General features: G+C 49.3%; 1 protein-coding gene across 4 annotated transcripts; it reads right to left on the bottom strand.

Annotated features, from left to right (window-relative positions):
* Positions 1–708: 708 nt before the first annotated feature.
* Positions 709–27,582, bottom strand: AZIN2 (antizyme inhibitor 2; the record flags this gene model as incomplete). 4 transcript variants are annotated; one of them, XM_080656277.1, is made up of 11 exons in its annotated part: positions 709–1,187; positions 3,256–3,470; positions 9,502–9,614; positions 10,783–10,945; positions 14,209–14,374; positions 15,509–15,643; positions 16,605–16,777; positions 24,535–24,708; positions 26,300–26,530; positions 27,262–27,382; positions 27,481–27,580. In XM_080656277.1, 9 exons carry the CDS (start codon positions 26,402–26,404, stop codon positions 1,049–1,051), a joined length of 1,383 nt encoding a protein of 460 aa, XP_080512403.1. In that variant the 3' UTR covers positions 709–1,048. The 4 variants fall into 4 exon arrangements, with proteins under 4 accessions (XP_080512403.1, XP_080512405.1, XP_080512402.1 ...); XM_080656279.1 differs by lacking the exon at positions 26,300–26,530; XM_080656276.1 differs by having other exon boundaries at positions 27,262–27,492.

Genomic DNA, 27,582 nt, shown 5'->3' with positions numbered 1-27,582 from the left:
ATAGATTAGGGGCTGGGGAGGAGGAAATGGGGAGTGACTGCCGATGGGTTTCTTTTTGAGGTGATGAACGTGTTCTAGAATTAGATAGTGGTGATGGTTGTACAAACTCTATGGATATACTACAACCACCAAGTTTTTCCTGGCCAGGTGGCTCACTTGGTAGTGTGAGGAGACATCAACATGGGGGCCCTTGCACTGAACGTGGCAGTATCTATGGCCAACCCTGTTATAACAGGTACTGCCTCGATTCGCAAAACCAAGCACCAGGTATTGGCATTCCTCTTATTGCCTTGCAGACCTGCAAGGAGAGTGGGGGTGTAGGGTCTCCTCAAAACCCATCTCTTTGCTCTTTATCTTTGGTATGAATTTCCAAAGCTGTGTCTAATACTCGATTGCCCCCACTGAGGGTCAGGCCTTAGGTGGAGTGTTAGGTTCACACAGAGGCCCCTCTCAGGCATGAGCTGAGCTCCAGGGCTGAAGGGAAGCAACTCTGAGCCCACCTCAACCTGACAGCTCACCCTTCCTCAGGAGGCCAGGCACGGAGGCCTGTGGAGAGAAGAGCAGTCAGAGGAGCTGGTGCTGCAGGAGATGCCCACACGGCAGCCAGGTCAGGACTAAGGCAGAGGCCATGGGGTCCTCGGTGCAGGTGGAAATCTCACTGCTGGCCTAGCCAGGCTGCTTTGGGAATTGAATTGCTAGATTCCACTGGAATATTAAAAAACCTAAATATTTATTTGCATCATATTTACAAAAGTGGGAAGGAGACCAGGGGAAACCCTGAGAACACCCCACACCTGGCTGACCAGCCCCTTGGCGCTGCAGAGGAGGCGGACACAGCTGGAAGGAACAGGATTTATGTTGCATACTTGAACTACAGCGAGTGTAAGACTGGTCCTATTTACAGGGCAGAAACACTACGGGTGGAGGGGGGGGCAGCAGAGCGAGCACCAGAGTCCTGGCCAGACGGTGCCCTGCTTGCCACCTTCCCCACCTCTCCCAGAGGCATCCCTGTGGCCCCGCTGGGGTTCTCCGGGGGGAACGGGGCCGCTCACATGATGCTCGCCGGGGTGAAGACAGGGCCCACGCACAAGGTGTCTGTGATCTCCCAGCCGCAGGACAGAGGCTTGCACATGCCCTCAGGGTCCTCATCCTGTTCTGCAGGCAGTGGCTGCTCTCGCATTGCTTTCCTGTGGGTGAGAGAGGGCACTGGAGGCCACCAGCGTGGGACCCACTGGCTGGGGGCTCCTGATGGTCCTGCACCAGAAGACCTGGCCCCCATCAGGTATAGAGGTCTCACCTGAACCCCAGAGCCCAGCCTAGGGCAAAAGAAGGCCTGCTGACCATCTCCCCTACCCTTGTAGTCCAACGTCCCCAAGAAGGAAGGAACCCACATTTATTGAACACTTACTATGTGGCAGACATTGTGCCAGGCAGTTTATTTATGTTATTTAATTGTAAGAGCAGCATTGTCACCCCCATTTTACTGAGACAGAGAGAAGTGACCTGCCCAAAGTTATATCTCTAGAAAGTGGTAGAACTAGAATTCCACCCAGCTCTCTCCCACATTCTTCATACTCCAGGCTTGGCACTTAAAAAAAATTATCTCCCACCCCATTCAAAAAATCCCACAAACTGTTTCTCCTCCTACCTACCCATGTTGATACAGGGCTACACCCTCTGATCAGCCACTAGTTGGGAATCTTATCCTCACACCCAATGATCCTGCTGACCCCAGCTCCTGAACCTCCTTACAGTACACACCTCTCTCCATTACACTGCCACCACCATCTCTAGCCGGGAATGCAGTCTCCCAGATCTTCTCAGGCCTCCTCCAGACATTTCGGGCCCAGGGCCATCTTCCCAAAGAGTGAATCCCTGCTCTTGAGTTGCCAGCAGTTTCCATCCGCTCTCCAGCCCCAGGAGATCTGTCCCAGCTGGCCTCTCCAACTGTGCCCATCCTCACCTCCTGTGTGCCATCCACAGCAACCATCTGTCGGGCTCACACGCATCCCATCCCAGGCCTGTGCACGTACTTGTGCTTCCACCTGCATCATCAGCCCTTACTAACTCCTCTCAGCCTTCAGGTCTCAGCTTCAGTGACTGAATCCCAGGAAAGACTTTGCTGAATCGCACAGCACAATGTACTTCTCCTTGATAAAGATAAGTGTTCAATATCTGCTTCAGCTACAGCCCCACTTCAGCCACAGCTCTCCTTCAGCCATAGCCCTCCTTCAGCCATAGCCCTCCTTTAGCTACATCGGGGCAGGGAGTTAGTGCCTGGTGCCCCAGCAGCACGCTGGCACATAGTAAGCACTTACTCAGTGGAGAGAGTGGATACTCCTGCCATCCATAGCCATCTCCCCAGCTCCAAAAGGGGGGCTCTTCACTGCTGACCAGCTATGTGACCTCAAGCAAGAGACCTATCTGTGATAACACTCATCACAGAGTTGTGTGTGGTTGAAAGGAAATAATCATAAAGCCTGACAGAAGGGCTCAACTAACAACTTTCCTCCCATCTTGCTCACTGGATCCCAACACTGGCTTGGTGAGGAAGGAGGGCCAGTTTTAGGCTCCCTTTTTAGATGGGAAGATGGAGGCTAAGTGAGTGCAAATATTTCCTGGGTCATAGAGCAGCCACTCGACTGGTCAGCTCTATTCACATATGCCCTTGGCCTCCCTTAATCCACACAGTAGCTAGAGTGGCCTTTCCAAAGTCCACATCAGACGTGTCACTCCCCTGCTTCAAGCCAGTCCGTGCTACCCCCTTGCTGCTCAAAGCCCTTCTCCGTTTTTAAGGCCCTTCTCAGATGCAGCCCTGCTCCCTCCCCAGCCACGACCAACCTTGTGTAGAATGCTCCCTCCCTGTTTCCTCCTCGGGAGCCCTCTCCTGCCCCTCCTGCCTCTTGCTCTAACTCCCACTCACCTCCTGGCTTTACTTCACCTTTCCTTCCTCGGGGAGGTGGCTCTGGGCCCCAGGGAAGAATCTAAGCTTCTGCAGCCTGCCCTCTCCACCCAGCACAGAATTTATCAGGAGTCCTGTCTGCTTCTCTGTGTCTCCTCAAGGGAAGCTCAGTCTCATTCATGGCCACAGCCAGGTGCCAAGCACAGGCCTCACTTGGAATCAACAGCTAAGGGCTACTTGTCAAATTGGATTTCACAGAAGCAGGGTCTCAAACCTAAGGTCTCCCTCATTGCTTCTGCCTAGCCTGCTCTTTCTCCCCCACCCCACTCCATTTCCCAGCAGGGCCCCCTTACCAGGCCACCCTGGACATGGCATAGGTGATGCGGCAGGTCTGGATCCCTCTGAAGAGGGAACCCATGCCCACAGTGTAGGCGCCCATGTTCTCAAAGACCAGCCAGTCCCCTATGTGTAGTTGCGGCAGCCACAGGCCCTCAGCTACACAGTCACAGCCATCAGCCGCCGGGCCCCACAGGCTGCTGCTGTACAAGGGCTGCTCTGTGGAAGGTTTCTGCAGGAAAGAAGGATGATCACAGTTAGCTTTCCTGGGCATACTGTTCACAGCCTTATCACTCCTTCCCTCAAAAGCCTCCGTGGCTCCCATAGCCAATAGGATAAAGACTGGATGGGCCTCCTAGCCTGGCATTTAAGGCCCTCCCACTTTTGTGCATTCATTGCCTCTTAAGACTCTGAAGCCACAATGCCTGGGGTTAAACCAGGCTCCAACACTTGCTAGTTGTGTGACCTTGGGCAATATTCTTAACCTGTCCTGGCCAAGTGGCTCAGTGAGTGGCTCAGTTGGTTGGAGCATCGCTTTACACCAAAAGGTTGTGAGTTTGATTTCTGGTCAGGGCACATGCCTAGGTTGCAGGTTCAATGCCTGGCCCCAATTGGGACACATGCAGGGGGCGAGGAGGGGGGGAGGCAACTGATTGATGTTTCTCACATTGATATTTCTCTCTCTCTCTCCCTCTACCCCCCCCCCCCCGCCCCTCTCTCTAAAAATCAATAAAAAATGTCCTTGGATGAGAATTTTTAAAATTTTTTTTATAAATATTTAATGATGCAAAAGAATATTTGTGTCATCTGTAAGAATAGGAAAATTTCCAGTATCTTTGAAACTCCTCTGTGGCCCACACCAGTGACATCCCTCCTGAGGTAGCCATTATCCTGAATTTTGTTTTCATTATTCTCGGTTTTTTTTAAATATATTTTTTATTAATTTCAGAGAGGAAGGAAGAGGGAGAGAGAGATAGAAACATCAATGATGAGAGAGAGAATCATTGATTGGCTGCCTCTTGCACGCTTCCCACTGGGCATGTGCCCTTGACCGGAATTGAACCTGGGACCCTTTAGTCCGCAGGTTGACGCTCTATCCACTGAGCCAAACCGGCTAGGGCCTTCTCTTGTTTTACTTTGTTTTCCAAAAACATACCTAACCTTAAACAAGATAGTATTTAGTTCGCACACTTTTGAAATATATGTAAATAGAATTATAGAGTGTAATCTCTACAACTTGCTTTTTTGTTGTTGTTGAAACTTACACACTCAAGATTTCAACTAATGCAATTTGCAGTATGCTGCATAGAAAATTCATTATATGGAATACACTGTAATTTATTTATGTGTTACCCTGCCAACAAACATAAGGTGGTTCCCAATGTTTTATATTATAAAAATTGCTCCTGTGAACATTCTTACATATCTCCTCAAACACATATGCCAAGAGTCTCCTTACAATATATACCTAGGAACTTGCTGGAAGGTAGAGTATATGCATGTTTATCTGAATAATGCCTACAAACTCCTACCTAGCTAGCTGCTCCATGTCCTCACCAACACTTGATACTGCCATGCTTTAAACTTCTTTCTGATGTAGTCAGTATAAAATGGTACCTTGTTGTCACTTCAATTTGCATTTCCTTAATTGCCAACGAAGTTGAGCACCTTTTCATTTTGCATTTGGTTTTCTTCTTCTTAACTGCCTGTTAGTCTTTTGCCCATATTTCTATTACATTCTATTTCATATTGTTTTTTCCTTAAGGTTCTTATTTGTTTGTATTTCTTATTTAAGAATCCTTCATATATTCTGTATACTAAGCCCTTATCAGTTATATACACGTTTCAGTATTTTCCCCCAGTTTGTGATTGCCTCTTTGCTTTTCTAACAGATGAACAGAAGCTCTTCATTTTAATGTAGACAGTCTTTTCCTTTTTTATTTTTAAGATATTCTTCACTGTGCCTACATTGGTTTCTGGAGTTTATATTCATGTATGGTGTGAGATAGGGGTCCAATTTCATTTTTTGCATATGGACAATCAGGTGTTCTAGCATCACATATTACACAGTACCCAATGACCTTCCTTGCGAGCCCTGTCAACACTTTCCACATGTGTGGTTCTTTTCTGTGCTCTCAACTGCGTTTTGCTGGTCTATTTTTTAATGCTGGTGTCCAAACTAAACTATTTTAATTACTCCCAATGTTAGAAATTATATTATATACTAGTGGCCTGCTGCACAAAATTCATGCACCGAGGGGGGTTCCCTCAGCCCAGCCTGCACCCTCTCCAATCGGGGACCCCTTGGGGGATGTCTGGCAGTCAGACATCCCTCTCGCAATCTGGGACTGCTGGCTCCTAACCGCTCACCTGCCTGCCTGCCTCATCACCCCTAACCCCTCTGCCTGCCTTCCTGATCGCTCCTAACTGCCCTCCCCTGCTGGCCTGATCTCTCCCCCAACTGCCCTCCCCTGCAGGCCTGGTTGCCCCAACTGCCCTCCCCTGCCAGCCTGATCGCCCCTAACTGCCTCTGCCTGCCTGCCTGATTTCCCCTAATCCCTCTGCCTGCCTTCCTGATCACTCCTAACTGCCCTCCCCTGCTGGCCTGATCTCGCCCCCAACTGCCCTCCCCTGCAGGCCTGATCTTGCCCCCAACTGCCCTCCCCTGCAGGCCTGGTTGCCCCAACTGCCCTCCCCTGCCAGCCTGATCACCCCTAACTGCCTCTGCCTACCTGCCTGATTTCCCCTAACCCCTCTGCCTGCCTTCCTGATCGCTCCTAACTGCCCTCCCCTGCCGGCCTGATCTCGCCCCCATCTGCCCTCCCCTGCCAGCCTGGTTGCCCCCAACTGTCATCCCCTGCTGGCCTGATCTCACCCCCAACTGTCCTCCCCTGCTGGCCTGATCTCGCCCCCAACTGCCCTCCCTTGCCAGCCTGATCTCGCCCCCAACTGCCCTCCCCTGCAGGACTGGTTGCCCCAACTGCCCTCTCCTGCTGGCCTGATCTTGCCCCCAACTGCCCTCCCCTGCAGGCCTGATCTTGCCCCCAACTGCCCTCCTCTGCCGGCCAATTTGGTTCTGATTGGTCAGTTTCTATGCCAGTCAGCGTCAAAAGCTCCGCCTCCTAGGCAGCCATTGGTTCCTCACACTTCACCCAGATTTGGTTCTGATTGGTCGGTTTCTATTCCAGTCAGCGTCTCTGGGCCTATCAATGGGGCCTGATCAGAAAGGCGGGGCTGATCAGCAGCCCCTGTGGAGGCCTGGAGAGAAATGGAGGCACGGCTACTGGCCAGACTGGGAGAGAGAGAGAGGCAAGTCCTGATCAAAAACTGCCACAAAGGCAACGGATCAGTCCCTGCTTCTCTCTTCAGGCCTCTCTCTGGCCCTCATTCACAGCCCCCTCAGCAGTCAGTTTTGGGGCATCGCGCCCGCAGCGGAAGAAGTCAGTGCTGGGTTGCCACGGTAATCCAGTGCTGACTGCAGGACTGACTTCCGGTTGGTTGAGCCTCGGTCATTACCGGACGTTACGACCCAGGGTTTTTATATATTAGGATTTCTATTATTTTAGTGGTTACTCTAGACCAGTGGTCGGCAAACACATTAGTCAACAGAGCCAATATCAACAGTACAACGATTGAAATTTCTTTTGAGAGCCAAATTTTTTAAACTTAAAATTCTTCTAACGCCACTTCTTTAAAATAGACTCGGCCAGGCCGTGGTATTTTGTGAAAGAGCCACACTCAAGGGGCTAAAGAGCCTCATGTGGCTCGCGAGCCGCAGTTTGCCAACCACAGCTCTAGACATTCACATTTTAATAAGCATGCCTAACTTCAAGTAAAAAATTAATATCTTTACCTTTCTCTCAAATAATTCAAAATCTTAGAATACCAACTTAGTCACTTTATCTCCCAACTTACATTCTATTGCTAGCCAGTGTTTTATTCTATTTTATTTGTGGCAGAGGCTGCTAATTGCCTATTGCAGTAATTTCAACCCTCAGTTTTTGCTGGGCACATGACCACCTAGAATAAAGGCCAACTTCCCTACCAGGTAGTGATGGCCACGGGATAAAAGCCTAAGTATTGTGTGGCTACTTTCAGGAAATTTCCTTAAAAGACAACTGGCACATGGACTTCACCTTCTTTTCTAAATGTCTGGAGCTTCCATTTGTACCAACCAAGATGAGGGCAATACCTAGAAGTAGGTACAACTGGAAACCATGTGGCTCCACGTGACTATGAAACCATGGTACCAGCTCTGAATTGTCTGCATCCAGACATTTAGATTGGACTGAAAGGAGCCTTTATATCTTGTTCAAATCATGTAATTGGGATCTGCTACTCACAGCCTAACCCAACCATAAGTGAGCCTGTTTTTAACCCCACAAATTAGATGCTAATGATTTTGGTGGTGTGGCGAAAATTTAGACCCTCCCACTCTCTTACACACTGCTTGTGGGATTGTCAATTAGTACAACCACTTTGGGGAACAGTCTCGCACTGTCTCATGAAGCTGAACATTTGTATACCCTGTGCTCAGTGGTTCCACCCTCTTCTGCTCATGCATCACAGAGACCAAGAATATTCATTGCGTCAGTAAGCACAGTCAGAAACACCTGGACACAATCCAGATGCCTGGACACGAGAGTGGATGCAAAAGTTGCACATATTCACTGACAAAGTGTTACACAATGGTCAAATGAAGAACTTTAGAGACATCGGCAGTATTGAGGAAACTTAGACTGGATATTAAGTGTTTTTTAAAAGTCCAACACCCTTTTTGTAAAGTGAAATATTTTATGAATGGTCAACAGGTATGTGAAAAGATGCTCAGTGCCACTAATCGTAAGAGAAATGCAAATGAAACCATAATGAGATATCACCTCACTCACAGCTGTTAGGATGGCTATTATCAAAAAGACAACATGTGTTGGCAAGGTTGAAAAGAATTGAACCCTGGTGAGAATACAAAGTGGTGCAGTCACTGTGGAAACCAGTATGGAGGTTTCTCAAAAAATGAAAAAGAGAACTACTGCCCTAGCCAGTTTGGCTCAGTGGATAGAGCGTGGACCTGCAGACCAAAGGTTCAATTCTGGTCAAGGGCACATACCTTGGCTGTAGGCTCCTCCCTGGCCCGGGCCCTTGTCAAGGCCCGTGCAAGAGGCAGCCAATCAATGTGTTTCTCTCTCATTGATGTTTCTCTAACCCTAACCCTAACCCTAACCCTAACCCTCTCTCTTCCACTTTTCCTAAAAAATCAATGGAAAAATATCCTCGGGTGAGGATAAATAAATATAGAACTACCAGATGATCCAGAAGTCCCACTTCTGGGTGTTTATCCAAAATAATTGATTATTTCTGGGGACCGTAGGATGTAGGATCCCACAAGAATGCAGGCAGTGCTAGTGCATCACAGTATAAAACTGAATTCCTGGGCACATCAGGGCAGCTCACTGAGACAGGCAGACATAACCACATTTAACAACACAACTATAGGATGAGGACCGACTAAGTCAGAGGAGGCCCCCTCTACCTGCCCCACAGGAGCTGACATGTGACTGGGCCTTGAAAAACCAGACAAAATGGAGAGGAAAAGAAACACACACACACACATTGAAAGCTCGTGATGGTGTAGGTGCTGGTTAGGCTCTCAATTTTCCTTCCAGAAGCAGGACCACACAAACAGGGGCCTGGAAATGTGAAAATACAAGGGTGTGACTGACTTTCTTTCCCTTTGAAGATGCCCAGGAAGCTGTGGGAGGCCGGGGCCGGTTCACAGGCTAGGAGAATGTTTTGCAAATTCCTGTTCTCTTGTTAACATGGGAAAACTCATTAGAGAGGAGCTGTTTCTTTTCACTTCTAGGAATTTACCCAGAGCAGTGATCAGAGATGGATGTCAAGATATACTCCCAGTGCTCAAAGCAGGAAACCAATGGCCAACCACTAAAGTCAGGTGGGTTAAAATACTCTGCAGTCATCAAAAAGCATGCTGTCAGAGATTAGTTAATAGCATGGAAAGAGCTACCTCCCATATTAAATGGGGGAAAGCAGTTACAAAACAATATGACCCCAACCTCATGGGGGAAAATATAATACATTTTTTTTAAGACTGAAAAGAAATCTATGGGGAGGGTTTATGGGTGATAACCTTCTTCATCCTTGTCTATTTTCTACAATAACTATGCTTCACTTTTAAAAATTAGATAACACACAAAAATGTTATTTAAACACATCCACACAACTGAAAACAGGCCCCAGTGGCTTACCTTCTGCAGGATGGGGGTAGGGCAGGTGTTGTCAAACAGGACTGAGTTGAAGATTCCATAGATGCCCTCATCGAGTTGGTACACGATGGTCTTGGGGGCAGAGCCAGTCTCCTCTGCAGGGAGGGGAGAGGTCAGGGGCAGGGCAAGCAGCAAGATGAGGGGTTGGGAGTAGGGAGCTGGCACAATGGTGGGCTCCACAAGATGATGGCTATGGTAATGAAAGGGCTGCCCCTGCCTCCTGCTGTGTGTGACATGAGGTTCACTGCCTTGTTGGAAACATTCACCTTGTAGCTGAGCAGCGCTGCCCGAGATGCATGCCTTGTCTACAACAGACCTTGATGCCCCAGCAAAGGCAGAAGAGCAGGCCAGACAAACTCAAGACCCCAAGAGATTAAGCCACTAGCTCAGAGGCACACAACTGGGGCAACACATGAACTGGAATGAGAAGCCAGGTTTCCCAGTGGGACTAGATAGGACAATCCCCGCCCCCCCCCCCCCCGCCCCAAATCTATAAAGGAGGCCAGGAGAATCTCTCTCTCTCTCTCTCTCTCTCTCTCTCTCTCTCTCTCTCTCTCTCTCTCTCTCTCACACACACACACACACACACACACACACACACACACACTCACACCATTCAACCTGAAGCCCACCACCTCTCCATATGGATTCCCTTGTGGGGCTGCTGAGAGGACTGATCTATCAGGAAGTGCAGGGAACAGCACTGATGTTAGCAGTGTGGGCAGAGACGTCTTGAGTTAGCCCAGCCTGAACTTGAATACCAGCACTGCCCCTATCAGCTGTGGGACCTTGGGCTAGTGACGCAACCTCTCCTTGCCTATATCTGTCCTCTGTAAAGTGGGCTTAGACAAATACAAGCTGTCATTAATGATTTTCAGGATGTTAGAGATGCAGGTGGGTGAGTAAGAGCCTGTACTCAAAGAGGAGACAAACATGGGATCAAATGCAGGCTTTACCTCTTACTAGCTTTAAGCAATTCATTATATTTTCTTTGAGTCTCAGTTTCCTCATCTGTACAATACAGTTAATAAAATATCTATTTTACCTAAGGTTGTTTTTATCTTAATCTTCATAAAATATGAGCATGCATAGGATAAAAGATGCTACATGAGTGTCTTGGGAGTGAGGTGACTTGATTGTAAGTTTCCCTACAGCAAGGACCCAGTCTCTAGATTCCCCCACTCCCTAAAACCAGACCCTACTCAGCTAGCCAGTCCTTAGCTGCAGGGAAGAATGAGGCTCCGCGGGCTGACTGGCACCTACCTTCCCTGCCAGGCTGATCCAGAAGAACCTCCTTCTTGGCGATGATGCTGACTGCCAAGGTGAAGGCTGAGGTCACATAGTAGCGTCCCAGCTTGGCAAGGATATCCACACCACAGCCCTCCGGGAAGTACAGGTCCAAGGCTGAGTTGATTACAGAAGCAATCTGGTGGTAGGAGAATGCGGGTGGACAACTACATGTTTGAAAGTGGGGTTTATGCTGAAAACTTGCTACAGCTCCAAGTCTATTTCTTTTTTTTTTTAATATATTTTTATTGATTTCAGAGAGGGAGGGAGAGGGAGAGAGATATAGAAACATCAGTGATGAGAGAGAATCATTGATCGGCTGGCTGCCTTCTGCACGCCCCCTACTGGGGATTGAGCCCACATCCTGGGTATGTGCCCTTGGCCAGAATTGAACCCAGGACCCTTCAGTCTGCAGGCTGAAGGTTATCCACCGAGCCAAACCGGCTAGGGCCCAAGTCTATTTCTTGAAAGCATCTTTGATTTCAGAAAGAGGGACTTGGCAGCTGCTAAGGCCCCAGCTGGTAACCATGAACAGCTGGCCAAGAAGGTAGGTGGGAGACAGAGCTGGGTAAGGCCCCTCATGCTTGTGTAAGTCAGCCTTCTCAATGCCCCCACAGTGGGAAGAGGCACTCTTAAAGTAACACGTGGTACTCAGATTCCAGAAGCCCTGGTGTGGATTTTTCTTTCATAAATAACCAATTTGTTAAATGACACAATTTTTTTTTAATAGAAAACAGAGACACAAAAAAGGATCAAAATCACCCCTATGCCGAAACCGGTTTGGCTCAGTGGATAGAGCGTCGGCCTGTGGACTGAAGGGTCCCGGGTTCGATTCCGGTCAAGGGCATGTACCTTGGTTGCGGGCACATCCCCAGTGGGAGGTGTGCAAGAGGCAGCTGATCGATGTTTCTCTCTCATCGATGTTTCTAGCTCTCTATCCCTCTCCCTTCCTCTCTGTAAAATATCAATAAAAAAAATATTAAAAAAAAAAAAAATCACCCCTAATTTAAGCATGGATGGATCTAGAGCAGGGGTGGGCAAACTTTTTGACTCGAGGGCCACAATGGGTTCTTAAACTGGACCGGAGGGCCGGAACAAAAGCATGGATGAAGTGTTTGTGTGAACTAATATAAATTCAAAGTAAAGGAGCGGAGGGGAGAGCAAGAGAACTGGATAGAACAGCCAGATCCGGCCCGCGGGCCGTAGTTTGCCCAAGGCTGATCTAGAGGGTATTATGCTAAGTGAAATAAGTCTGTCAGAGAAAGACAACTACCATATGGATTCACGTATATATGGAATCTAAACAACAAAATAAAGGAACAAACAAAATTGAACAGACTCATAGACACAGAGAACAGACTGATGGTTGCCAGAGGGGAAAGGGGTTGGGGGACTGGGTAAGAAAGTGAAGGGATTAAGAAGGGATTGGTAGTTACAAAATAGTCACAGGGATGTCAAGTACAGCATAGGGAATATAGTCAATAATATTGTGATAACTGTATGGCGCCAGGTGGGAATATTGGGGGGAACACTTTATAAAGTATATGATTAACCACTATGCTGTACACCTGAAACTAACACACAATAATATTGAATGTAAACTGTATTTAAAGTTCTTTTTTAAAAACAACATTCCTAATTCTGTTATCCAGATTAGCCTAATCATTAACTTTTTGGAGTAGCTCTAATTCTTTTTTTTATACAAACACTATTTTTTATGATAAACAAGACAGGGTTATGTACATACTAGAAGCCCAGTGCACGAAATTCGTGCATGGGGGCGGGTGTCCCTCAGCCCAGCCTGCACCCTCTCCAATCTGGGACCCTGGTGGGATTGGGCCTAAACAGGCAGTCGGACATTCTTCTCACAATCCAGCACTGCTGGCTCCCAAACACTCACCTGTCTGCCTGCCTGATTGCCCCTAACCGCTTTTGTCTGCCAGCCTGATCACCCCCTAACCCAGGGGTGGGCAAACTTTTTGACTCGAGGGCTACAATGGGTTCTTAAACTGGACCGGAGGGCCGGAACAAAAGCATGGATGGAGTGTTTGTGTGAACTAATATAAATTCAAAGTAAAGGAGTGGAGTGGAGAGCAAGAGAACCCTCTGCTCTTTCGGCTCCGCGGGCCGGATAGAACAGCCGAACGGGCCGGATCCGGCCCGCGGGCCGTAGTTTGCCCACGGCTGTCCTAACCACTCCTATGCCAGCCTGATTGACACCTAACTGCTCCCCTGCCAGCCTGATTGCCCCTAACTGCCCTCCCCTGCCGGCCTGGTCACCCCTAACTGCCCTCCCTTGCCAGCCTGGTCACCCCCAACTGCCCTCCCCTGCAGACCTGGTCACCCCTAACTGCCCTCCCCTGCCGGCCTGGTCACCCCCAACTGCCCTCCCCTGCTGGCCCGGTCACCCCTAACTTCACTCCCTTGCCAGCCTGGTCGCCCCTAACTGCCCTCCCCTGCTGGCCTGATTGCCCCTAACTGCCCTCCCCTACTGGCCTGGTTACTCCTAACTGCCCTCCCCTGCCGACTTGGTCACCCCCAACTGCCCTCTCCTGCCAGCCTGGTTGCCCCCAACTGCCCTGCCCTGCAGGCCTGGTCACCCCTAACTGCCCTCCCCTACAAGCCTGGGTCCACCCCCCAATTGTCCTCCCCTGCAGGCCTGATCACCCACAACTGCCCTCCCCTGCCGGCCATCTTGTGTCCACATGGGGGTGGCCATCTTGTGTGTGGGAGTGATGGTCAGTTTGCATATTACCTCTTTATTATATAGGATGTTTTTTATAACCTGTTTTACTCAATAGACTGTGAACGTAAATGTAAACATCATAAGAATGTTTCATAATTTAATCAATCCTGAGTGTTAGGTGGACCAGGGAGGTCCCGTGGAATTCTGTGACATACAAGGCTGCAATGTTCATCTGTGAGGCTAATTCTTTGTGTCTATAGCAGATTATTTTCCTAGGGTCAGTCCTAGATGTGGCTATTCCCCAATGAAGCTCTTACTGCTAAGGAGAAGCGACCCCTAGTGGTTGCAGTGGGGCTTGAGCGACACATATTTCTGCATTTCATCTCACAGATGGGAAGGTGGACAGGTTTGCTTTCCTTTTCCTGCCCTCTCATTTGATTTCTCATCAGCCCAGACATTCAAAAAGCTTTATGGCCTGGTTGAGCTTCAAACATGTGCATGGTATGAGTCTACCGCGGACTCAGAAAGTGACATAACTTGTATAAGCCGCATTTGCTCAGAGGTAGCACAAGGTTAATTATAAGATCCAGGTAAAGCACCAAGCACAGGACTTAACACATAGGATCAGCTCACAGTGGACTCCCTATCGGCATTATAACCCTCCCCGCCACCCCCGCCGCACAGAGCCCAATGTGACCCTTCTGCCCCAGGATTACCTCTTCGAATCTCACTTTGGCCCCCTCCACTCCAGGGAAGCCACCACCAAGGTCCAGGATGTGCATCCTGTGGCCCAGCTCGGCACCCATTTCAAACACAATCCGGGCGTCTGCGATGAACTGAGCATAGGCCTCAGGGTCAGGACAGCAGCTGCCAACATGAAAGCTGAGAGAGGAGGAAAAGCCTTGGCTTACACGCAGGGCCCCAGGTGCCACGACCTCAGCCCCAGCCAGGAAAGGCACCCTGGACATGGTGCCCATTTGACAGATGTGATGACTGAGGGCCTAAGAGGTTAAATGGGTTGCTGAGGGCCATATGGCAAGTGAGGAGTGGGTGGGAAGCTTGGCACTTGGTGCCCCTGCCATCCCTCCATTCTGCCCCTAGGACTGAGCCTTCTGGAACAAGTCAGCCAGATCTGATGCATCCCTCAGTCAGTGGTGTGGCCTGCCTAGGCTTTAGCTTCCCCAGCTGTCAAGTGGGGATAAGACCCCACAAGGATGTGAGATAATGCACATGTAACATTGAGCACAGGGCCTGGAATGTCCTAAGTACAGAATAAATGAAAGCTGTGTTAAGTCATTGAAAAGATGTGGCCTGCTGAGACCAGTTTGGCTCAGTGGATAGAGCGTCAGCCTGTGGACTAAAGGGTCCCAGGTTCGATTCCGGTCAGGGGTGCATACCTTGGTTGCAGGCACATCCCCAGTGGGAGGTGTGCAGGAGGCAGCTGATCGATGTTTCTCTCTCATCGATGTTTCTAACTCTGTCCCTCTCCCTTCCTCTCTGTAAAAATATCAATAAAATAGCCGAAACCGGTTTGGCTCAGTGGATAGAGCGTCGGCCTGCGGACGGAAGGGTCCTGGGTTCGATTCCGGTCAAGGGCATGTGCCTTGGTTGCGGGCACATCCCCAGTAGGGGGTGTGCAGGAGGCGGCTGATCGATGTTTCTCTCTCATCGATGTTTCTAGCTCTCTGTCCCTCTCCCTTCCTCTCTGTAAAAAATCAATAAAATATATTTAAAAAAAATATATCAATAAAATATATTAAAAAAAAAAAAAAAAAGATGTGGCCTACAGGCTGGTAAAACTCATAAAAAGCCAGGTTCCTCCTGGGGAGTGTGAGGTTGGGGCAGCAGGACATGCCAAACCTTCTTTACAAAGAGAGGAAACTCCAAAGGCAGAATCCCAGCCCAGGGACAGGCCCTCCTTGGAGGACCTCGGGGAGGTCTCATACGGAATGAATTCCTGGGAAAGAGGCAGCGGGCCTGGTGTGGGTGGAGTTGGTGGGGCTTCTAGACGCTCACCTCACACCCACCACCTCTACGTGGCTCTTCTTGGCGTTTTGAAGCAGGTGTCTGCAGGAATTCAGCAAAGCTCCAAACTTGAGGCTGAGGCAGCTCTGGGAGTGGGAGTCATCGGTGGCGATGCACAGCAGCATCCTGAGGGGAGATAGCGCCTCTGCCAGCTGGGCCCGCCTCCCCCACCCCAACCACTTCTCTGAGTCAAGGGGTGTGAACCCCTGCGGCTCAGAGCCCTCCAACCCCACAGGCCCCCAATCCCTTCCTCTCCCTGCACAGCCAGTGGGCCTCTGGGTCCTGTACATTCCATTCCCTAAACATCCCTAGGCCCTTCCCTGCAGCCCCTGCCCTGGTTGCGACCTCTCCAGTTCTCCCCTGCAGTTCCACTTCCTCCGAATCAGCGGGTACACCAGCCGGGCTTTTCCAGCTTCTCTTGTATGAGGAAAACCATTCTATTTTTCAGACACAATCTTACTAAGAACCCCGATGTTGTGTATAACAGACAAAATGGAAGCTGCTGTGGGTGAACCAGAGTGGCCCACCACCTGGCCTCCCCTTCACCCCGAGGCCCCTCCATGGAATCCCAGAGTACAAGTGACCATGGGAGAGCCTCAGCCTGACCAAACTGTCCAGTGCTGACCCCTGGCAAAGCCCATTTGCACCAGGTCCCTGCCCCGTGGCCAGCATCATCCACTGTCTCCCTCACCCCTCGCACACGGTATGTTCACACTAAATTTCTGCTTGTCCCTCCAAGACCCCATGCTATTTCTGACCTCTGTGCATTTGCTTACACAGTTGGCTCTGATGCACTGTATGCACCCTCCCCAAATTCGATTCACTACTCAAGGCCCAGCTGAAATGCCACCTCCTTCACGAACCTTTCCCAACCACCCCATCTCAGCCTTGACTTCGACCTCCATCACACTATGGCTGTAATCAGTTATATCTGCCTTTGTCCGAGGCAGGCCCTGGCATCCTTGGTCCAGTCCAAGGGCGCCTGCCCCTATCCCCTGTGACCGTGGCTGGGGCCAGGGCAGGGTCCTCAGCTCCAGCTCCACTCCTCCCACCCCTCCGCCTCCCATACGAGTGGCTCTCAGCTTACTTGGCACTGGGGTGGTTCTTCACCACCTTTGCCAGCTCCATCTCGTTGTCAAAGCTCAGCAGCTGGATCCCATACTTGGCAGCATACTTGATCTGTGCAATTTGCTTACAGGGATTGGCGAAGATGATCTTACTGGCAGGGACGCCAATACGCAGGACCAACTCCATCTCTGCCTGTGGGGTCCCAAAGGTGGTAGTGAGGAGGCACCAGGGCCTGCTGGGCCCACAGAAGCCAAGGAAACACAGATGAGGGGCAAAATCATAGCTATGCATGCAGAGATCCCTAAGAAGTGGGCCTCGCTGTTCAACAGCAGATATTAAACACCAGGACTCCTGCTGGCTCTCCGCTGTTTGACAGGCAGGGCTGCCAGGTACGACTGCGTAGGTGATGCCTTGCACAGTCCGAGGAGGTCCCATTCACAAAGAACACATGGTAGATTTGTATATTTATTACAGCTTCCAGGCAGTAAAGCATCTCCTTCTAACAAAGACAGTATATTATTATAACAATTGAGTGCCTTAAGGAAGGAGCACATTTCCTAATTCACACAAAGGCATTATGTGAACTCACAGTGGCCCTGACAACAGACTTCTGACACATTTTCCTGGCAGGTTTAAATGCTTAGAGAATGTTAGCTGATGCATAAGGAAGTTCACAGCATCTGGAGTCTTTGACACAGGCCTGCTGTGTGTATAGCCCCTCTCCATATGGGGCCCCCTCTTCATTGCTTTTACAGAATACTGCTCCACCTGAAGGTTGCATTAATGATACAATGATGATGACAATGACAGCAACCATGATCACTGAGCACCTACCACAAGCAGGCGCCCAATGAGATGCAGACTTTTTCTACAAAGGGCCAGAGAGCAAATAGTTCAGGCTCTGTCCACACAGTTTCTGTCATAATTACCCACTGCCACTGCAGCCACAGACAATGCATAAGTGAATGAGCGAGGCTGGGATCCAATACAACTTCACAAATCAGCACTGGGCTGCACTGGGCCCACCGCCCACTGCTTGCCAACCCTCACTGCAGGTTCACTTTTATTTACTCCTTGTGGTAACCCCATCAGATGGGTATCAGCTCCATTCAACAGAGAAGGAAACTGATGCTCAGAGAGGCCATGTAGCAAATAAGTGGCAGAACCAACTTTCAAACTGAGGTCTGCCTCTCCATGATGAAGGGAAGGAAGTTGAGAGGAAGTCAGTTTGGAAACATGGTAGTAGACAGAGGCCATTTTTAACCACCCTGAGTTAATAAGACTCTAATTTTAATTTAGCACCTTTTCAGCACAAGGTGTTTATGTGCATCATCTCGAGTGGTGCCTATAACTATCCTATGAAATACTCATTGGTCACATTTTACAGACGCCAGAGAGGTCCACCTGCCTATGGTGACACAGCCAGGACACACAGGTCCGAGTCCAGAGCTGGACAGCTCGCTCCCAAAGAGCCTGGGTCTGAGTGGCTCCGAAGCTGCTTTATTCCCCACTTCATCACATGAGGTGAGAGGGAGAAGCAGTGCTAGCCCTTCGGGGACCGGAGGTTTAGCTTTGATTATAAATATTTAAATAATAAGCATCATTGTCATCATGGAAATATGCAAATCAAAGCCACAATGAGATATCGCCTCACACCTGTCAGAATGGCTATCATCAAAAAGAAACAACAAGCAAGGTGTAGAGAAAAGGGAGCCCTCACGCACTGCTGGTGGGAATGTAAATTGGTGCCACCACTATGGAAAACAATATGGAGGTTTCTCAGAAACTAAAAAGAGAACCACCATACGATCCAGCAATACCACTTCTTGGTATTTATCTGAAGAAATAAAAAACACTAATTCAAAAAGATATATGCAGCCCTATCCAGCTTGGCTCAATGGATAGAGCATAGGCCTGCGGACTAAAGGGTCCCGGGTTCGATTCCAGTCAAGGGCACATGCCCGGGTTGTGGGCTCGGTCCCCAGTAGGGGGCGTGCAGGAGGCAGCCAGTCAATGATTCTCTCATCATTGATGCTTCAATCTCTCCCTCTCCCTTCCTCTCTGAAATCAATAAAAAATATATTTTAAAAAGATACATTTTTTCTCTAGCATTATTTGCAATAGCTAAGATGTAATATTCCATAGATATATAATGGAATATTACCCAGCCATAAAAAAGAATGAAATCTTGCCATTTGCAGCACAATTGATGGACTTAGAACATATTATGCTAGGTAAAATAAGTCTGACAGAGAAAGGCAAACACCGTATATGATTTCATTTCTGTGTGGAATCTAAAAAACAAAATAAACAAAAGACAACCAAAAAAGGACTCATAGATATAGAGAACAAACTTATGGTTACCAGAGGGAAAGGGAAATGGGGAAAGGGCAAAAAAAAAGAAAAAAGGGTGAAGTGGAAAAACAGGTACAAATTTCCAGTTATAAAGTACATAAGCCACCCTGGCCAGATGGCTCCGTTTGTTGGAGCATCATCCCATACACCAAAGGTTTCAGGGTTGATTCCTGGTCAGGGCACATACCTAGGTTGCGGGTTCCATCCCCTATTGGGGCGCATACAGAAGGCAACCAATCGCTGTTTCTCTCTCTCTTTTTCTCTCCTCTCCCTTTCTCTAAAATCAATAAACATATCCTCGGGTGAGGATTTAAAAAATACGTAAGGCATGGGAATGTAATGTACAGCACAGAGAATACAATCAATAATATCGTAATAACTATGTAAGGTGACAGATGGTTACTAGACTTATCATGGTTAACACTGTGTAAGGTGTATAAATGTCTAATCACTGTGTCATACACCTGAAACTAATATAATATTGCATATGTCAACTATAATTTTAAAATAAATTTTTAAAAAGGTAAACATAGCCCTAACCAGTTTGGCTCAGTGGGTAGAGCATCCCCAGTGGGAGGTGTGCAGGAGGCAGCTGATCGATGTTTCTTTCTCATCGATGTTTCTAACTCTCTCTCTCCCTTCCTCTCTATAAAAAATCAATAAAATATATTTTTTTAAAAAAGATAAACATAGCCATATGCCAGCCACTGCATCAAATATTTTATTTATATTCTTATTTAATCTTTATAATAATCTTATGAGATAGGAAACAGAGGCTTAGAGAGGTTAAGTCACTTGTCCAAAGTAACACAGTTCATAAGCAGCACAGCTGGAATTCTAACCCAGAACTGTCAGGCTTGAGCACACCAGCTCTTAACCACAGTACCATGGAGAATTCAACCTCTAACCTGAGCTGACAAGTGTTCCTGGAGCTCTATGAGTTGCCAGGCCCTGTGCTAGGTGCTATGAAAAGAAGTGGTAAGTAAGGAAGACGGGTCTTCAGGCTGGAGGGGAGGGCAGGTAGGAATGAATGAACACTGAATAGTGGAATTACAAAGGGATAAGAGCCATGAAGAAAAAGTACAGGATACTAGAGAGAATGTGAATGGGGAGACCCGGGTGTTGGGGAGGACGGCCTTTCTGAGGGTCAGAAATTTAAGCTGAGACCCACAGGAGGCCTGCACCAGGCCAAGATGGGAGGAAGGAAAGGGTGCGGAGGCTCTGAGGCCAGAGGTGCTCAGCCTGATACAGGAGGATGGGCAGTGGCCTGGGCAGGGTGCACACAGTGGGGAAGATGAGGGTGGAGGGAGGTGGGCAGAGCCAATGGGGAAACCAAGAAGGCTGATGTGCATTCATATTTTGTCCTGTGAGTGATGGGAAACAGGTTGAAGGGTTTCAAGAAGGGAAATGACATGCTCAGATTTGCATTTTAAATGCAAACTCTAAATCTGGTTCCCCTGAAGGGCCTGAGGGGACTGTGGGGAGACTGGTCACAATCACCCTGGCAGAAGTAGCAGAGTCTGCACCAGAAAGGCAGGGGAGCTGTGTTCTGAAAGCAGGGCTGGCAGGCTGGGTGGTGGGTTACACGTGGGGACGCAGGGTGAGGATGTCTGAGGGGGACTCCATGCCCAGCAGACCAGGGCACCCCTCTTGAAGGAAGATTGTGAGTGCATTTGAACACACTGGATTCCAGGCATCCTATGTCGTTATCAAGCCAGCAGCTGAGTAGATAGGTCTGGGAAGGAGATCAAAACGTGGGAGGTGGTGGCATATTGATGGCATTGAAAGCCATGGGAGGAGATGAAATTCCCTAAGCAGAGGGAGAGTTTATAAGAGAAGGGAGCCTGAGACAGAACCCAGAGGAACTCTCCCATTGAGAGAGCGGCTGGGCCTGTGTGGCTCAATGGTTGAGCATTGGCCTATGAAATAAGAGGTCACAGTTCGATTCCTGGTCAGAACACATGCCCAGGTTTTGAGTTTGATCCCCAGTGGGGGGCATGCAGGAAGCAGGCAATCAATGATTCTCTCTCATCATTCTTTGTTTTCTTTTTTTAATTGTTTGAAGTATCTCATCATTCTTTCTTTCTCTCCCTCTCCCTTCCTCTCTGAAATCAATAAAAATATTTTCAAAAAAAGAAAGAGCAGTAGAAGATGAGGAAAAGCTGGCACCCAGGGCCTGTAGAGAGGTGAAGATAATACAGAGATTATAATGCCATTCCTGTCCAAGCAAAGCCTGCCCCACACTTATGTCTGTATGGAAGGCCATGTCACTGTGGGAGGCACCCCGTGAGGGTGGGGCTGGGGCAGAGCAGCATTCACTTTCATCTGATAGCCTTCCCAAGTCTTTAAAAGCAGGAGCACCTGTTTTATTGAATATGTTTTAAAAGACTGTGTCATTAAATGGGGAGTGGCTACTCAACAGGCATCAGATTTCAGTTTGGCGAGATGAGTAAGAACTAGAGGCCTGCCAACAACATTGTGCCTAGTTAACCACACTGGACCTAAAAATGTGTCAAGAGTGTGATAGGTGGCATGTTAAATGTCCTTACCAAAAACAAACAAACAAAAACGTCCCTGCATTGAATATTGTTGAGAGGCCAAATAATTCGAGGACCCAGGAGTGTCCCCAACAAGGTCTAAATGCATCAACATGGACCGATCTTCAAAACCTGCTGAGTTGAAAGCTATTGCTCAACAGTACATACATGACCATCTTTTATATTTCATTGCAAAATCACAAGATATTGTGTATATTTTTTATAGGCCACATTTAAATACTACCTACCAAACTCAAATTCATGATGGCAATTAACTCTGGAGACATAATGCTGATGTCCTATGTGTGTATGTGTGTGCGCGCGCGCATGCGTGTGTGTGTGTGTGTGTGTGTGTGTGTGTGTGAATACATATATTATTTGAATAATTGAAAGTGAAGGTTTGAAATAAAGTTCTCGCTGCATCCTGGGGACGTTGGTAAGGGGAGTTTCCTTGGAGCAGTGAGAGTGGATGTCAGAAGCAATGGCATAAGGAGTGGGTGCTAAGAAAAGTGACAAGTGTAGACAACTCGTTTTGGCCTTGAAGAAGGAGCACGGGATGAGGGTGGGGAACGATGTGTCCAGGAAAGGCTTTTTAAGATGGAAGCATACTGAGGGAGACAGCAAGAGAGGGCAAGGGGTTGGGGTCAGGAGAGAGGACATAAGGTCTTTGGGAAGGTGGGTGGACAGAGCTCTGTGCAAGGCGTGGCCTGTGCCCTTCACCCTGGAGCCCTTTGATGTGGATTTGTACTCCCAGCCCCAGCTCACCACCAAGCCTTCAGTCAATGTGCTGTGTGGCCACCAGCTATGGCTGACCAGAAGAGGGCAGCCTTGGACTTCCATAGAAAGCTGGGTGTCCCACACTCACCTCTCAGTAAATGCACCCAAAGGTCTGCGTAATCCCCCACCAGGAGGGGGTCTTGGCCTCTTCCCGCCCTGTCACTAGACTAGTTAGCATCTGTCACTAGCCTAGTCCCAGCTCAGCCATCCTCTCCCTAGGATCTTGGAAAATACAGCGGCCATAGAATCAGAGACCCCCTTGCTATACACAAGCAGCCACTGACCAGTGAGTCACTCTACCTCTGTGCTTATACACTAAATGCTTATACACTCAACCTCTGTGCTTATACACTAAATGCTTATACACTCAACCTCTGTGCTTATACACTAAATGCTTCCTCACAGGACTGCAGTCAGAATCAGGATAATAATAATTGCCTCCCAGGATTGTTGGGAGAATAAAATGAGATCATGTACAGAAAACGCTTGGCAAAGCGCCTGGCACAACAGGAGCACTCCGCAAATGGTAGATGCTTTTAAAGTCCCCACTGACTTCAAGGTCTTTCTAAGGCCTAACTCCGCTTGGAGGCCAGCCCCTGAGGCTAGAGGGCCAAGGGCCCCAGCGCTTGGTGTCCAGAAGCAGAGGACTGTAGTCAGTGGGGTTCAGTCCTGTTCTTCACCCCTAGACCCAGGGGGCAGAAAAGATCCCCTTCCTCCTTGCCCGAGCAGAGGCCCTGGGTGTGCAGGGAAAGTTCTGGCTCTGCCACTAGCAAGCTATTATAGCTGGTCACAGTGTCCTCAAGTGTAAAATGGCAATCCCTCTCCCTACGCCCCTCCCAGGGCTTTATGGAACACACGCACAACACTAGGTGCGTAGAGCAAGAGCTAATGCAAGGGGGCTTTGTGGGTGACAAGAGGGAGAAACTCATCCATCAATAACAATATTAACATCAGTCTCTGATAAAGGTTAACCTGCTTGTTCTGACAGTCCCACCCTGGTTCACACCTGTCTCCCCCTGGAGCCCCCCCAGCCCTGCCATCCTACCCAAGGCTAGCTCTTCTCCTTTCTCCCCCAGGAATCCGTTCTAAAACTCTCCTCACAATACCCAGTCGTATTGCTGTCTTTAAGGGGCTTAAAATGGGTCATAAAAAGGAGTTCCCCTCAAAACAACCATTTCTGACTCTTACAAAAAGTAACAGTCGTGACACTATCACAAGCCAAAGCACCTCAGGGCCTTTGCACTTGCTTCTGCATGGAATGCCCTTCTCCCAGTTACCCACCTGGCTTGATATTTTGCTTCCTTCAGGGCTGTATTCAAATTTCAGCAAAGCTTTCTCTGGCCAAACTATCTGAAAGTGCTATAATCTCATCCAATATTTCCTACTTCCCTTTCCCGTTTTAATTTTCTCCATAGGGTTTACCATCTAAAATACTACCAATTTTCATTGTTTAACTTATTTAACTTATTTTAGAAAGCAAGCTCCATGAAGAAAGGGCCTTTTGTTGTTGTTTCATTTGTTTTGTTCGCTTGCTAAATCCCCACCTAGAATAGTACTTGGCGCCACAGGAGCTGCTCAATAAATGTCTGCTGAGTAAATAAATACATCCAAAGCTGTACTCTGAGGAAATTTCATAGCTTAAAATTTCTCAAGTAAGAACAGAATGAAAATAGGTAAGTTAAGCCTTCAAGTCAAGGACAGCAGAGTCTGCCTTACTCAACGCTCTAAAGTCAACCCTACCTAGCACAGTGACTAGCACATTGTAGGAGTTCAGTGAATAAAGAATAATAGTAAGTAAGCAAAGTAAATCCAAATTGAGCAAAAGAGAATTAAGACAACAGCATTAATAAAATAGAAAGGCAATAGAATTGGCAACAATAACAAAACTCTAAAAGGATTAAGAAAATGTAGTGACATATTATTAAGATTATAAAAGAAAAAAGAAAAGAAAACCAACAATAAGAGGATGTTTTTGTTTTGTTTTAATTAAAAGAATACCATGTATAATTCTATGCCAAGAAGTTTGAAAGACTCCATTTAAAAAGGCGACCCATCTACCCCAGGGACACACAAGGTTCTAATTTGGAACTTCCAGGCTAGCAAATTCCATGCTTGTTTTTCCCTCCCCTATCCCTTAACGCCTCTTCCAAGGGAGTGGCCTTCCCAGAGGGCAAGGAGCCAACTGCAGGTCACTCCTGCCTCCCCAGGGCCCACCCACAGCGGCCCAGCCATGTGTGTGCTCAGTAGGCAGTCAGTGTGCTGGTGGGGGCAGGGGCTCACCTTGTTGGCACAGCTGAAGCCCAGCCCCAGCTCAGCCAGGACCTTCAGCACGCCCAGGCTGCTGTTGCACTTGACAGCGTAAAAGGGCCGGACTCTAGGCAGGCACTTCAGAAAGCAGAAGTGCTTCCTCACTACCGCACCCAGGTCGGCCACGAAGAAGGCAGTGACCTCACCCTGCACAACAAGATGGGGGAATGTGAGACCCCACCCAGCTCCCGCCTTGTGCATGCCATCCCTGGTCTTCCCAAGTATCTGCCCCCAAATTTGGCTGTGGCCACAAAGCTACCTGCTCTAAGTGCTCTGGGGCTCCCCAAGTCTACAGGACAGAAGGCAAAACCCCCCAGCCTGGCATTCAAGGATCTGTGACCCAGCCCTACTCCCTCCCCTCCCTGCAGCACAAACTCCAGCTGCAGAATGAATTATTTATTTTCCCACCTCCAAGCCTCTGTTCCCACCATGCCCTCCACATGGAATACCCTACCCCCACTGGTGCCTCGCAAATTCCTAATCTACCTTCAAGCTTCACCTGGGACACTACCTCCCCCAGTCCAAAAAGGCAGCTCTGCTTTTAACGCTCCCACTACATTTTGCACTTGCTTCCGAAGTATCACAACTGTGTGTGCATCTGTCTTCCCCAGAAAAAGATAAATTCCTTGAAGGCCAAAGCTATGGCCCACAGCCCATTGCTTTTCACATATTGGTGCTTCTGGTAGTCCCACTGCCACTGCCGCCCATGCCTGTGGACAGCTGGTTTCCACAGATGTGCTGAGGGCTGAATACGTATAAGGCTGTGGGTGAGACCCCACTGCTGAAACCTTCGCTGAAACTGTTTCCCTTTATGCAACACTTTTTTTTTTTTTTAACTGACACCCACTTGGTGCCAGACATTATGCTAAGAACAGAGATGACCAGACAGGGCTCTAGCCCTGAAGGGATTTGGGTCTGGAAGAGAACAAATCCCTATGCAGTTACAAGTGCATTCAGTAGGTGCTAGATGGAAGTTTCTATGCGATGCAGTTGGGGCCATGGAGAAAGGATATAGAAAATCTGCCTGGGCAATCAGGAAAAGGTGACACTGGTGAGGAATGAGGTATGAGTAGAAACAGGTAAGAGGGAGAGAGGCCAGGAGAAGAGTGTTCTAGGCAAAGGGGTGATAATAGGGCACGTGGCATCATTGGGACATAGGGCAGAGGAGTTCAGTTCTGGTGGACCATGATATATACCGTGGGAGAAGCCGGAAATGGGGCTGTGAAGGCAGAGGTGTTCTGACTTGATCCTATAGGCAACTGGGAAGAGCCAAAGAATTCAGATTTTGATCAGGGCTGTGATAAAGTGTGTGGGGGTGCGGGGGGAGATGAGGCAGGAAAGAGGTTGGGGGGCCTTTAGAGAGATGAAATCTGAACTACAAAGTGGTTTAGGAGGAGCACACTGGAGGGTATTTTAAGGAGGCTGAACTCACAGAGCTTGGTGATGCCTAGATTGGGGCGGCGGGGAGAGGGGCAGGGGGAGAAGAAGGGCCTCCTAGGTTTCTGACCTAGATCTAGGGGCTGGGTAGATGATAGTGGTGCTGACATCAAGGCAGGAACAGGAGGGGCAGGTTTGGGGGCAAGGGCCAGGAACTGGGGATAAAATGTGTCAGGCTCTTGCAATTAGCAAGTTATGAATAGCAAGTGAAAGAATAAGATGAGGCCCCAGGGGTCCTTTCAGAGGAGGCAGCTGGGCCTGCACCTGGAACCGGGCTCCAACCCCACCCGCAACCCCTCACCGTGGTGGCCTGAGAGGCCCCCATAGTGAGTTCCTCCAGCAGGTCTCGGGTGCTGAAGCCCTCCTCCACCATCACAAAGTCCGTTTCACTCAGGTAGCCTGCCATGCCGAGGAGGAGGAGGAGGAGGAGGAGGAGGAGGAAGAGGAGGAGGAGGAGCCGATGGGCTGGATGGAGCCGCCGCTGCTGCCTCTGCCTCCGCCGCCGCTGCCGCCTTAGAAAGTATGCAACACACTGCAGGGGAGAATGAGGGTGCTGCTGGCCTGGGGTCGATGGGGCGGGGGCGGGGGGGGGGACTGGCCTCCGCTGACCCCCTCACTTCCCCAAGCCAGGGTGCCCAGTCCTGTCACACCCCGCCACGCCCCTAGCACAAGCTTGGGGAGCTTAGCTTCACTGGGAAGGGTAGAGACAATCGCGAATCCTGGACTGGGACAAGGCATTATAGGCCTAGATGTCAGTGCCTCTCCGAGCCTCAGTTTCCCCATCCATAAAATGGATGCATTGTTTTGGAGATTCTTTCCAGTTCTGGAATTCGGATTTTAGTTAAAAAAGGAAGGAAAGAGAGTAAGGGAGCAGGAAAGCCCAGTGTCTCGGGAGGCCGTTTCCAGCTTGCCCCGGCCCTGACCACGCCCACTTAAAGAGGCTGCAGAGGGCTGGGCCAAGCCCCAGAACCGGAGCTGAAGTTCGAGTCCGCTCTCCGCTGAGTGACCTTGGGGACGCCCCATCCCCTCTCAGAGCCTCAGCTTCTACATTTTTAAAGGGGGGCAGCTGGACTTGGAGTGCTAGGATTCTAAGCGTGCATGGGGGCGCCTTGCGGGCTCCAGGGGCGAGTACCAAAGGCTGAGGGTCCTTCCCGGGGAGCCCTCCCGAGTGCAGGGCCGAGGTCCCGCCCCCGACCCCCATACACATATACACACATACACACACACACACACACACACACACACACACACACACACCCTTACCACGCCCCGTCCTCCTTCGCAGGGGCCAGAGCCAGGCGCACTGCTAGGGGGGGTCGCCGGTGACCTCGAAACTTGTGCAACACCCCGAGGAGGAGTGGCAGTTGCGGAGCCGAGGCCCCTGCTGAAAGGAGGCAAGAAGGGCCAGGGGCACATCAGCACTGGAGACTGGAGCCGAGGTGCCCGCTCCCTGAGGCCCCCAGAGCCACTCCCCGCACTCGCCTTAAAACGCATTTACACGGCTTCGGCCCATAGATCTCCCCAGCGAGTGAATCGGGTCCTCCGCGCCTCCGCGCCTCCGCTCGCTCGCTCCCCCCCGGATCC

Source organism: Plecotus auritus (genome assembly GCF_963455305.1).
Source record: "Plecotus auritus genome assembly, chromosome: 2".
NCBI lineage: Eukaryota > Metazoa > Chordata > Mammalia > Chiroptera > Vespertilionidae > Plecotus > Plecotus auritus.
Note: the sequence above shows the minus strand (reverse complement) of the source record. Positions and strands in the feature narration are given on the sequence as shown.